This window comes from Salmo salar, chromosome ssa25 (assembly GCF_905237065.1).
Source record: "Salmo salar chromosome ssa25, Ssal_v3.1, whole genome shotgun sequence".
Taxonomy (NCBI): domain Eukaryota; kingdom Metazoa; phylum Chordata; class Actinopteri; order Salmoniformes; family Salmonidae; genus Salmo; species Salmo salar.
In genome coordinates, this window is record NC_059466.1 from 50,900,968 (window position 1) to 50,914,129 (window position 13,162).

At 52.7% G+C, this 13,162-nt stretch overlaps 1 protein-coding gene across 4 annotated transcripts in view; it reads left to right on the forward strand.

The window, feature by feature from the left end:
• Positions 1 to 13,162, forward strand: part of pard3bb (par-3 family cell polarity regulator beta b) — a 631,603-nt gene that overhangs the window by 143,041 nt on the left and 475,400 nt on the right. For all 4 annotated transcript variants that reach the window (XM_045707870.1, XM_045707869.1, XM_045707871.1 and 1 more), the window contains one exon: positions 1 to 121. This exon is cut by the window's left edge and continues 45 nt beyond it. In XM_045707870.1, the coding sequence (XP_045563826.1) occupies positions 1 to 121 (121 nt within the window). The remainder of the gene's footprint in view (positions 122 to 13,162) is intronic.

Sequence of the window (13,162 nt, forward strand, 5' to 3'; positions counted from 1 at the left end):
GTGAGTCCCAGAGGTGGAGTAACAGGACGGCCCAGCCAAGACCCCTATGACGCTGAGGTCTCCGTCTTCCAGCCAATCAGAGGAGGAGAGATAGAGGTCAACTCCTCAGCTCTCCAATCCAGTACGTATCATAGTGGTGGGAGGGAGATAGTTCGGGGGTTGATAACCTTGAGGAGCCCTTTAAGTGAAGATAAAAGCACAATCAAACTGATTCCAGACCTGTATGCCTCCACAACACTGAGGCTGTGTCCTAAATGGCACCCTATTCCCTATATAGTGTCCCCAATGGCACCCTATTCCCTATATAGTGTCCCCAATGGCACCCCATTCCCTATATAGTGTCCCAAATGGCACCCTATTCCCTATATAGTGTCCCAAATGGCACCCTATTCCCTATATAGTGTCCCAAATGGCACCCCATTCCCTATGTAGTGTCCCCAATGGCACCCTATTCCCTATATGTAGTGCACTTCGGTACGCCTCCAACCGATTTTAGTCCGATGTGACGTTCTGCTTTTGTGAACGAATTTAGGCAATGTAACAATCACCACAGCATAAAACAGCATTAGGCCTACAGCGGTGGTGTGGGAGGACCCAGGGAACTAAAGGATAGGGGGTCAGGAGGTGTGGGAGGACCCAGGGAACTAAAGGATAGGGGGTCAGGAGGTGTGGGAGGACCCAGGGAACTAAAGGATAGGGGGTCAGGAGGTGTGGGAGGACCCAGGGAACTAAAGGATAGGGGTCAGGGGGTAGAAGCGTGGGAGGACCCAGGGAACTAAAGGATAGGGGGTCAGGGGGTAGAGCTGTGGGAGGACCCAGGGAACTAAAGGATAGGGGGTCAGGAGGTGTGGGAGGACCCAGGGAACTAAAGGATAGGGGGTCAGAGGGTAGAGGTGTGGGAGGACCCAGGGAACTAAAGGATAGGGGGTCAGGAGGTGTGGGAGGACCCAGGGAACTAAAGGATAGGGGGTCAGAGGGTAGAGGTGTGGGAGGACCCAGGGAACTAAAGGATAGGGGGTCAGGGGGTAGAGGTGTGGGAGGACCCAGGGAACTAAAGGATAGGGGGTCAGGAGGTGTGGGAGGACCCAGGGAACTAAAGGATAGGGGGTCAGGGTAAGTGTGGGAGGACCCAGGGAACTAAAGGATAGGGGGTCAGGAGGTGTGGGAGGACCCAGGGAACTAAAGGATAGGGGTCAGGGGTGTGGGAGGACCCAGGGAACTAAAGGATAAGGGGTCAGGAGGTGTGGGAGGACCCAGGGAACTAAAGGATAGGGGGTCAGGGGTAGAGGTGTGGGAGGACCCAGGGAACTAAAGGATAGGGGGTCAGGAGGTGTGGGAGGACCCAGGGAACTAAAGGATAGGGGTCAGGGGGTAGAAGCGTGGGAGGACCCAGGGAACTAAAGGATAGGGGGTCAGGAGGTGTGGGAGGACCCAGGGAACTAAAGGATAGGGGGTCAGGGGGTAGAGGTGTGGGAGGACCCAGGGAACTAAAGGATAGGGGGGTCAGGAGGTGTGGGAGGACCCAGGGAACTAAAGGATAGGGGGTCAGAGGGTAGAGGTGTGGGAGGACCCAGGGAACTAAAGGATAGGGGGTCAGGGGGTAGAGGTGTGGGAGGACCCAGGGAACTAAAGGATAGGGGGTCAGGAGGTGTGGGAGGACCCAGGGAACTAAAGGATAGGGGGTCAGAGGGTAGAGGTGTGGGAGGACCCAGGGAACTAAAGGATAGGGGGTCAGGGGGTGTGGGAGGACCCAGGGAACTAAAGGATAGGGGGTCAGGGGTGTGGGAGAACCCAGGGAACTAAAGGATAGGGGGTCGGGGGTGTGGGAGGACCCAGGGAACTAAAGGATAGAGGGTCAGGGGGTGTGGGAGGACCCAGGGAACTAAAGGATAGGGGGTCAGGGGGTGTGGGAGGACCCAGGGAACTAAAGGATAGGGGGTCAGGGGGTAGAAGTGTGGGAGGACCCAGGGAACTAAAGAATAGGGGGTCAGGAGGTGTGGGAGGACCCAGGGAACTAAAGGATAGGGGGTCAGGAGGTGTGGGAAGACCCAGGGAACTAAAGGATAGGGGGTCAGGAGGTGTGGGAGGACCCAGGGAACTAAAGGATAGGGGGTCAGGGGGTGTGGGAGGACCCAGGGAACTAAAGGATAGGGGGTCAGGGGGTGTGGGAGGACCCAGGGAACTAAAGGATAGGGGGTCAGGAGGTGTGGGAAGACCCAGGGAACTAAAGGATAGGGAGTCAGGAGGTGTGGGAGGACCCAGGGAACTAAAGGATAAGGGGTCAGGGGGTGTGGGAGGACCCAGGGAAATTTATTATTCCGACATTTAGACGATGGTCTGTTTGGCAGTTCTGACCCCTCAATGGGGTGACCCCTCCATGACCTCTCACAGGGGTGACCCCTCCATGACCTCTCACAGGGGTGACCCCTCCATGACCCCTCACAGGGGTGACCCCTCCATGACCTCTCACAGGGGTGACCCCTCCATGACCTCTCACAGGGGTGACCCCTCCACGACCCCTCACAGGGTGACCCCTCCATGACCTCTCACAAGGGTGACCCCTCCATGACCTCTCACAGGGGTGACCCCTCCACGACCCCTCACAGGGGTGACCCCTCCATGACCTCTCACAGGGTTGACCCTTCCACGACCCCTCACAGGGTGATCCCTCCACGACCCCTCAAAGGGATGACCCCTTTACGACCCCTGACAGGGGTGACCCCTCCACAACCCCTCACAGGGCTGACCCCTCCATGACCTCTCACAGGGGTGACCCCTCCACGACCCCTCACAGGGGTGACCCCTCCACGACCCCTCACAGGGGTGACCCCTCCACGACCCCTCACAGGGGTGACCCCTCCCAGATGGTAGGTCTCTGGGACCATATGTGGTGTAGGAACAACTCGATAGGCAGGCATCCTCACGGCGAGAGGACGTGACAAACTGACAATTTACCAGCATGGAGAATGGAAGGGGGGGAAAGATGACCGTATAGACCGACGCTTTAACTTCTGTGTGTAAATGAACAAACATGAGATCTAGAGAAAAGCGTATCATTCAATATCGTCTTGGTAAGAAATTCCGGTTGTATATTTGTGTTTCAGTTATTATCCTGCCTGTGCTTAACTCTATTCCATTTTTTTTTTGTCAATGACAAGCATACCCATAACATGATGCAGCCACCACCATGATTGAAAATATGAAGAGTGGTACTCGGGCTTTGATGTAACAGCCATCGGCCAGGTCTGAAAGACGGGGGAATGGGGGGGTCGATGTAACAGCCATTTGAACATGAACCCTGAACCAGGTCTGAATACTGTCCCCTGGGCTTACAACCCTGAACCATGTCTGAATACTGTCCCCTGGGCTTTACAACCCTGAACCAGGTCTGAATACTGTCCCCTGGGCTTTACAACCCTGAACCAGGTCTGAATACTGTCCCCTGGGCTTTACAACCCTGAACCAGGTCTGAATACTGTCCCCTGGGCTTTACAACCCTGAACCAGGTCTGAATACTGTCCTCTGGGCTTTACAACCCTGAACCAGGTCTGAATACTGTCCCCTGGGCTTTACAACCCTGAACCAGGTCTGAATACTGTCCTCTGGGCTTTACAACCCTGAACCAGGTCTGAATACTGTCCCCTGGGCTTTACAACCCTGAACCAGGTCTGAATACTGTCCTCTGGGCTTTACAACCCTGAACCAGGTCTGAATACTGTCCCCTGGGCTTTAAAACCCTGAACCAGGTCTGAATACTGTCCCCTGGGCTTTACAACCCTGAACCAGGTCTGAATACTGTCCTCTGGGCTTTACAACCCTGAACCAGGTCTGAATACTGTCCCCTGGACTTACAACCCTGAACCAGGTCTGAATACTGTCCTCTGGGCTTTACAACCCTGAACCAGGTCTGAATACTGTCCCCTGGGCTTACAACCCTGAACCAGGTCTGAATACTGTCCTCTGGGCTTTACAACCCTGAACCAGGTCTGAATACTGTCCCCTGGGCTTTACAACCCTGAACCAGGTCTGAATACTGTCCCCTGGGCTTTACAACGCTGAACCAGGTCTGAATACTGTCCTCTGGGCTTTACAACCCTGAACCAGATCTGAATACTGTCCCCTGGGCTTTACAACCGTGAACCATGTCTGAATACTGTCCTCTGGGCTTTACAACCCTGAACCATGTCTGAATACTGTCCTCTGGGCTTTACAACCCTGAACCAGGTCTGAATACTGTCCTCTGGGCTTACAACCCTGAACCAGGTCTGAATACTGTCCTCTGGGCTTTACAACCCTGAACCAGGTCTGAATACTGTCCTCTGGGCTTTACAACCCTGAACCAGGTCTGAATACTGTCCTCTGGGCTTTACAACCCTGAACCAGGTCTGAATACTGTCCCCTGGGCTTTACAACCCTGAACCAGGTCTGAATACTGTCCTCTGGGCTTTACAACCCTGAACCAGGTCTGAATACTGTCCCCTGGGCTTTACAACCCTGAACCAGGTCTGAATACTGTCCCCTGGGCTTACAACCCTGAACCAGGTCTGAATACTGTCCCCTGGGCTTTACAACCCTGAACCAGGTCTGAATACTGTCCCCTGGACTTACAACCCTGAACCAGGTCTGAATACTGTCCTCTGGGCTTTACAACCCTGAACCAGGTCTGAATACTGTCCTCTGGGCTTTACAACCCTGAACCAGGTCTGAATACTGTCCCCTGGGCTTACAACCCTGAACCAGGTCTGAATACTGTCCCCTGGGCTTTACAACCCTGAACCAGGTCTGAATACTGTCCTCTGGGCTTACAACCCTGAACCAGGTCTGAATACTGTCCTCTGGGCTTTACAACCCTGAACCAGGTCTGAATACTGTCCTCTGGGCTTTACAACCCTGAACCAGGTCTGAATACTGTCCCATGGACTTACAACCCTGAACCAGGTCTGAATACTGTCCCCTGGGCTTACAACCCTGAACCAGGTCTGAATACTGTCCCCTGGGCTTTACAACCCTGAACCAGGTCTGAATACTGTCCTCTGGGCTTACAACCCTGAACCAGGTCTGAATACTGTCCTCTGGGCTTTACAACCCTGAACCAGGTCTGAATACTGTCCCCTGGGCTTACAACCCTGAACCAGGTCTGAATACTGTCCCCTGGGCTTTACAACCCTGAACCAGATCTGAATACTGTCCTCTGGGCTTTACAACCCTGAACCAGGTCTGAATACTGTCCTCTGGGCTTTACAACCCTGAACCAGGTCTGAATACTGTCCCCTGGGCTGACAACCCTGAACCAGGTCTGAATACTGTCCTCTGGGCTTTACAACCCTGAACCAGGTCTGAATACTGTCCCCTGGGCTTTACAACCCTGAACCAGGTCTGAATACTGTCCTCTGGGCTTTACAACCCTGAACCAGGTCTGAATACTGTCCTCTGGGCTTTACAACCCTGAACCAGGTCTGAATACTGTCCTCTGGGCTTTACAACCCTGAACCAGGTCTGAATACTGTCCCCTGGGCTTTACAACCCTGAACCAGGTCTGAATACTGTCCCCTGGGCTTTACAACCCTGAACCAGGTCTGAATACTGTCCCCTGGGCTGACAACCCTGAACCAGGTCTGAATACTGTCCCCTGGGCTTTACAACCCTGAACCAGGTCTGAATACTGTCCTCTGGGCTTTACAACCCTGAACCAGGTCTGAATACTGTCCTCTGGGCTTTACAACCCTGAACCAGGTCTGAATACTGTCCCCTGGGCTTACAACCCTGAACCAGGTCTGAATACTGTCCTCTGGGCTTACAACCCTGAACCAGGTCTGAATACTGTCCCCAGGCTGAGGGTGAGTCCTGAGAGGCCGAGGGTGAGTCCTGAGAGGCGGAGGGTGAGGCGGAGGGTGAGTCCTGAGAGGCTGATGGTGAGTCCTGAGAGGCTGAGGGTGAGTCCTGAGAGGCTGAGGGTGAGTCCTGAGAGGCGGAGGGTGAGTCCTGAGAGGCTGAGGGTGAGTCCTGAGAGGCTGAGGGTGAGTCCTGAGAGGCCGAGGGTGAGTCCTGAGAGGCGGAGAGTGAGTCCTGAGAGGCCGAGGGTGAGTCCTGAGAGAAGGAGGGTGAGTCCTGAGAGGCGGAGGGTGAGTCCTGAGAGGCGGAGGGTGAGTCCTGAGAGGCGGAGGGTGAGGCCTGAGCGACGGACTAAGAGAGGCGTAGGGGGAGTCCTGAGAGACGGAGGGTGAGGCCTGAGAGACGGACTAAGAGAGGCGGAGGGTGGGTCCTGAGAGACGGAGGGTGAGTCCTGAGAGGCTGAGGGTGAGTCCTGAGAGATGGAGGGGGAGTCCTGAGAGGCTGAGGGTGAGTCCTGAGAGACGGAGGGTGAGTCCTGAGAGGCTGAGGGTGAGTCCTGAGAGACGGAGGGTGAGTCCTGAGAGGCTGAGGGTGAGTCCTGAGAGGCGGAGGGTGAGTCCTGAGAGACGGAGGGTGAGTCCTGAGAGGCGGAGGGTGAGTCCTGAGAGGCTGAGGGTGAGTCCTGAGAGGCGGAGGGTGAGTCCTGAGAGGGTGAGTCCTGAGAGGCTGAGGGTGAGTCCTGAGAGACGGAGGGTGAGTCCTGAGAGGCGGAGGGTGAGTCCTGAGAGACGGAGGGGGAGTCCTGAGAGGCGGAGGGTGAGTCCTGAGAGACGGAGGGTGAGGCCTGAGAGACGTACTAAGAGAGGCTGAGGGTGGGTCCTGAGAGACGGAGGGTGAGTCCTGAGAGACGGAGGGTGAGTCCTGAGAGGCCGAGGGTGAGTCCTGAGAGGCGGAGGGTGAGTCCTGAGAGGCCGAGGGTGAGTCCTGAGAGGCGGAGGGTGAGTCCTGAGAGGCCGAGGGTGAGGCCTGAGAGAAGGAGGGTGAGGCCTGAGAGGCCGAGGGTGAGGCCTGAGAGACGGAGGGTGAGGCCTGAGCGACGGACTAAGAGAGGCGTAGGGGGAGTCCTGAGAGGCCGAGGGTGAGTCCTGAGAGACGGAGGGTGAGGCCTGAGAGACGGAGGGTGAGGCCTGAGAGACGGACTAAGAGAGGCGGAGGGTGAGTCCTGAGAGGCTGAGGGTGAGTCCTGAGAGACGGAGGGTGAGTCCTGAGAGGCTGAGGGTGAGTCCTGAGAGACGGAGGGTGAGTCCTGAGAGGCTGAGGGTGAGTCCTGAGAGACGGAGGGTGAGTCCTGAGAGACGGAGGGTGAGTCCTGAGAGGCGGAGGGTGAGTCCTGAGAGGCCGAGGGTGAGTCCTGAGAGGCCGAGGGTGAGTCCTGAGAGGCCGAGGGTGAGTCCTGAGAGGAGGAGGGTGAATCCTGAGAGGCGGAGGGTGAGTCCTGAGAGGCGGAGGGTGAGTCCTGAGAGGCTGGGGGTGAGTCCTGAGAGGCGGAGGGTGAGTCCTGAGAGACGACTAAGAGAGGCTGAGGGTGGGTCCTGAGAGACGGAGGGTGAGTCCTGAGAGGCTGAGGGTGAGTCCTGAGAGACGGAGGGTGAGTCCTGAGAGGCTGAGGGTGAGTCCTGAGAGACGTACTAAGAGAGGCTGAGGGTGAGTCCTGAGAGACGGAGGGTGAGTCCTGAGAGGCGGAGGGTGAGTCCTGAGAGGCTGAGGGTGAGTCCTGAGAGGCGGAGGGTGAGTCCTGAGAGACGTACTAAGAGAGGCTGAGGGTGGGTCCTGAGAGACGGAGGGTGAGTCCTGAGAGGCTGAGGGTGAGTCCTGAGAGACGGAGGGTGAGTCCTGAGAGGCTGAGGGTGAGTCCTGAGAGACGTACTAAGAGAGGCTGAGGGTGGGTCCTGAGAGACGGAGGGTGAGTCCTGAGAGGCTGAGGGTGAGTCCTGAGAGATGGAGGGTGAGTCCTGAGAGGCTGAGGGTGAGTCCTGAGAGATGGAGGGTGAGTCCTGAGAGGCGGAGGGTGAGTCCTGAGAGACGGAGGGTGAGTCCTGAGAGGCTGAGGGTGAGTCCTGAGAGGCTGAGGATGAGTCCTGAGAGATGGAGGGTGAGTCCTGAGAGGCGGAGGGTGAGTCCTGAGAGACGGAGGGTGAGTCCTGAGAGGCTGAGGGTGAGTCCTGAGAGGCTGAGGATGAGTCCTGAGAGGCGGAGGGTGAGTCCTGAGAGGCGGAGGGTGAGTCCTGAGAGGCTGAGGGTGAGTCCTGAGAGGCTGAGGGTGAGTCCTGAGAGGCTGAGTGTGAGTCCTGAGAGACGGAGGGTGAGTCCTGAGAGACGGAGGGTGAGTCCTGAGAGGCGGAGGGTGAGTCCTGAGAGGCGGAGGGTGAGGCGGAGGGTGAGTCCTGAGAGACGGAGGGTGAGTCCTGAGAGGCTGAGGGTGGGTCCTGAGAGGCGGAGGGTGAGTCCTGAGAGGCGGACGGTGGGTCCTGAGAGGCGGAGGGTGAGTCCTGAGAGGCGGAGGGTGAGTCCTGAGAGGCGGAGGGTGGGTCCTGAGAGGCCGAGGGTGAGTCCTGAGAGGCGGAGGGTGAGTCCTGAGAGGCGGAGGGTGGGTCCTGAGAGGCCGAGGGTGAGTCCTGAGAGGCGGAGGGTGAGTCCTGAGAGGCGGAGGGTGGGTCCTGAGAGGCCGAGGGTGAGTCCTGAGAGACGGAGGGTGAGTCGTGAGAGGCTGAGGGTGAGTCCTGAGAGGCTGAGGGTGAGTCCTGAGAGGCGGAGGGTGAGTCCTGAGAGACGGAGGGTGAGTCCTGAGAGGCGGAGGGTGAGTCCTGAGAGGCTGAGGGTGAGTCCTGAGAGGCTGAGGGTGAGTCCTGAGAGGCGGAGGGTGAGTCCTGAGAGGCTGAGGGTGAGTCCTGAGAGGCTGAGGGTGAGTCCTGAGAGGCGGAGGGTGAGTCCTGAGAGACGGAGGGTGAGTCCTGAGAGGCGGAGGGTGAGTCCTGAGAGGCTGAGGGTGAGTCCTGAGAGGCTGAGGGTGAGTCCTGAGAGGCGGAGTGTGAGTCGTAAATGACACCCTATTCCCTTTATAGTGCACTACATTTGGCCTGAGTCCCATGCGCTGAGACTAGGGGTTAGATTTGTGAGGGTATCAATGTGGTCAACTTTTATGTGCTTTAACAGATTAATGACTGCTTTTAAAATAATACTTTCTGTTGGACTATAAAAAAAAAACTTAATGTGGTCTATGAATCATCGACTGATGTAAATGTACAGAAACTCCTGGCTTGTAGACTCTGGAGTCCTTAGGTGGTGTCTTCATTTATAACTGTCTGGGGTCTGTAGTTCCTCTCTGAAAGGTGGTGTCTTCATTTATAACTGTCTGTGGGGTCTGTAGTTCCTCTCTGAAAGGTGGTGTCTTCATTTATAACTGTGGGGTCTGTAGTACCTCTCTGAAAGGTGGTGTCTTCATTTATAACTGTGGGTCTGTAGTTCCTCTCTGAAAGGTGGTGTCTTCATTTATAACTGTCTGTGGGGTCTGTAGTACCTCTCTGAAAGGTGGTGTCTTCATTTATAACTGTGGGGTCTGTAGTTCCTCTCTGAAAGGTGGTGTCTTCATTTATAACTGTGGGTCTGTAGTACCTCTCTGAAAGGTGGTGTCTTCATTTATAACTGTGGGGTCTGTAGTACCTCTCTGAAAGGTGGTGTCTTCATTTATAACTGTGGGGTCTGTAGTTCCTCTCTGAAAGGTGGTGTCTTCATTTATAACTGTGGGGTCTGTAGTACCTCTCTGAAAGGTGGTGTCTTCATTTATAACTGTGGGGTCTGTAGTTCCTCTCTGAAAGGTGGTGTCTTCATTTATAACTGTGGGGTCTGTAGTTCCTCTCTGAAAGGTGGTGTCTTCATTTATAACTGTGGGTCTGTAGTACCTCTCTGAAAGGTGGTGTCTTCATTTATAACTGTGGGTCTGTAGTTCCTCTCTGAAAGGTGGTGTCTTCATTTATAACTGTCTGTGGGTCTGTAGTACCTCTCTGAAAGGTGGTGTCTTCATTTATAACTGTGGGTCTGTAGTACCTCTCTGAAAGGTGGTGTCTTCATTTATAACTGTGGGGTCTGTAGTACCTCTCTGAAAGGTGGTGTCTTCATTTATAACTGTCTGTGGGTCTGTAGTACCTCTCTGAAAGGTGGTGTCTTCATTTATAACTGTCTGTGGGTCTGTAGTTCCTCTCTGAAAGGTGGTGTCTTCATTTATAACTGTGGGGTCTGTAGTTCCTCTCTGAAAGGTGGTGTCTTCATTTATAACTGTGGGGTCTGTAGTACCTCTCTGAAAGGTGGTGTCTTCATTTATAACTGTGGGGTCTGTAGTTCCTCTCTGAAAGGTGGTGTCTTCATTTATAACTGTGGGGTCTGTAGTACCTCTCTGAAAGGTGGTGTCTTCATTTATAACTGTGGGGTCTGTAATTCCTCTCTGAAAGGTGGTGTCTTCATTTATAACTGTGGGTCTGTAGTTCCTCTCTGAAAGGTGGTGTCTTCATTTATAACTGTGGGTCTGTAGTACCTCTCTGAAACGTGGTGTCTTCATTTATAACTGTGGGGTCTGTAGTACCTCTCTGAAAGGTGGTGTCTTCATTTATAACTGTCTGTGGGGTCTGTAGTTCCTCTCTGAAAGGTGGTGTCTTCATTTATAACTGTCTGTGGGTCTGTAGTTCCTCTCTGAAAGGTGGTGTCTTCATTTATAACTGTCTGTGGGTCTGTAGTTCCTCTCTGAAAGGTGGTGTCTTCATTTATAACTGTCTGTGGGGTCTGTAGTTCCTCTCTGAAAGGTGGTGTCTTCATTTATAACTGTCTGTGGGTCTGTAGTACCTCTCTGAAAGGTGGTGTCTTCATTTATAACTGTGGGTCTGTAGTACCTCTCTGAAAGGTGGTGTCTTCATTTATAACTGTGGGGTCTGTAGTACCTCTCTGAAAGGTGGTGTCTTCATTTATAACTGTGGGGTCTGTAGTTCCTCTCTGAAAGGTGGTGTCTTCATTTATAACTGTCTGTGGGTCTGTAGTACCTCTCTGAAAGGTGGTGTCTTCATTTATAACTGTGGGGTCTGTAGTTCCTCTCTGAAAGGTGGTGTCTTCATTTATAACTGTCTGTGGGTCTGTAGTACCTCTCTGAAAGGTGGTGTCTTCATTTATAACTGTGGGTCTGTAGTACCTCTCTGAAAGGTGGTGTCTTCATTTATAACTGTGGGGTCTGTAGTACCTCTCTGAAAGGTGGTGTCTTCATTTATAACTGTCTGTGGGTCTGTAGTACCTCTCTGAAAGGTGGTGTCTTCATTTATAACTGTGGGGTCTGTAGTACCTCTCTGAAAGGTGGTGTCTTCATTTATAACTGTCTGTGGGTCTGTAGTTCCTCTCTGAAAGGTGGTGTCTTCATTTATAACTGTGGGGTCTGTAGTACCTCTCTGAAAGGTGGTGTCTTAATTTATAACTGTGGGGTCTGTAGTTCCTCTCTGAAAGGTGGTGTCTTCATTTATAACTGTGGGGTCTGTAGTTCCTCTCTGAAAGGTGGTGTCTTCATTTATAACTGTCTGTGGGTCTGTAATTCCTCTCTGAAAGGTGGTGTCTTCATTTATAACTGTGGGGTCTGTAATTCCTCTCTGAAAGGTGGTGTCTTCATTTATAACTGTGGGGTCTGTAGTTCCTCTCTGAAAGGTGGTGTCTTCATTTATAACTGTCTGTGGGTCTGTAATTCCTCTCTGAAAGGTGGTGTCTTCATTTATAACTGTGGGGTCTGTAGTTCCTCTCTGAAAGGTGGTGTCTTCATTTATAACTGTGGGTCTGTAGTACCTCTCTGAAAGGTGGTGTCTTCATTTATAACTGTGGGGTCTGTAGTACCTCTCTGAAAGGTGGTGTCTTCATTTATAACTGTGGGGTCTGTAGTTCCTCTCTGAAAGGTGGTGTCTTCATTTATAACTGTGGGGTCTGTAGTTCCTCTCTGAAAGGTGGTGTCTTCATTTATAACTGTCTGTGGGTCTGTAGTTCCTCTCTGAAAGGTGGTGTCTTCATTTATAACTGTCTGTGGGTCTGTAGTACCTCTCTGAAAGGTGGTGTCTTCATTTATAACTGTCGGGTCTGTAGTACCTCTCTGAAAGGTGGTGTCTTCATTTATAACTGTGGGGTCTGTAGTTCCTCTCTGAAAGGTGGTGTCTTCATTTATAACTGTCTGTGGGTCTGTAGTACCTCTCTGAAAGGTGGTGTCTTCATTTATAACTGTCTGTGGGTCTGTAGTTCCTCTCTGAAAGGTGGTGTCTTCATTTATAACTGTGGGGTCTGTAGTTCCTCTCTGAAAGGTGGTGTCTTCATTTATAACTGTCTGTGGGTCTGTAGTACCTCTCTGAAAGGTGGTGTCTTCATTTATAACTGTGGGGTCTGTAGTACCTCTCTGAAAGGTGGTGTCTTCATTTATAACTGTCTGTGGGTCTGTAGTACCTCTCTGAAAGGTGGTGTCTTCATTTATAACTGTGGGGTCTGTAGTTCCTCTCTGAAAGGTGGTGTCTTCATTTATAACTGTGGGGTCTGTAATTCCTCTCTGAAAGGTGGTGTCTTCATTTATAACTGTGGGGTCTGTAGTACCTCTCTGAAAGGTGGTGTCTTCATTTATAACTGTCTGTGGGTCTGTAGTACCTCTCTGAAAGGTGGTGTCTTAATTTATAACTGTGGGGTCTGTAGTTCCTCTCTGAAAGGTGGTGTCTTCATTTATAACTGTGGGGTCTGTAGTTCCTCTCTGAAAGGTGGTGTCTTAATTTATAACTGTCTGTGGGTCTGTAGTTCCTCTCTGAAAGGTGGTGTCTTCATTTATAACTGTCTGTGGGTCTGTAGTACCTCTCTGAAAGGTGGTGTCTTCATTTATAACTGTGGGGTCTGTAGTACCTCTCTGAAAGGTGGTGTCTTCATTTATAACTGTGGGTCTGTAGTTCCTCTCTGAAAGGTGGTGTCTTCATTTATAACTGTGGGTCTGTAGTTCCTCTCTGAAAGGTGGTGTCTTCATTTATAACTGTGGGGTCTGTAGTTCCTCTCTGAAAGGTGGTGTCTTCATTTATAACTGTCTGTGGGTCTGTAGTTCCTCTCTGAAAGGTGGTGTCTTCATTTATAACTGTCTGTGGGTCTGTAGTACCTCTCTGAAAGGTGGTGTCTTCATTTATAACTGTGGGTCTGTAGTACCTCTCTGAAAGGTGGTGTCTTCATTTATAACTGTGGGGTCTGTAGTTCCTCTCTGAAAGGTGGTGTCTTCATTTATAACTGTCTGTGG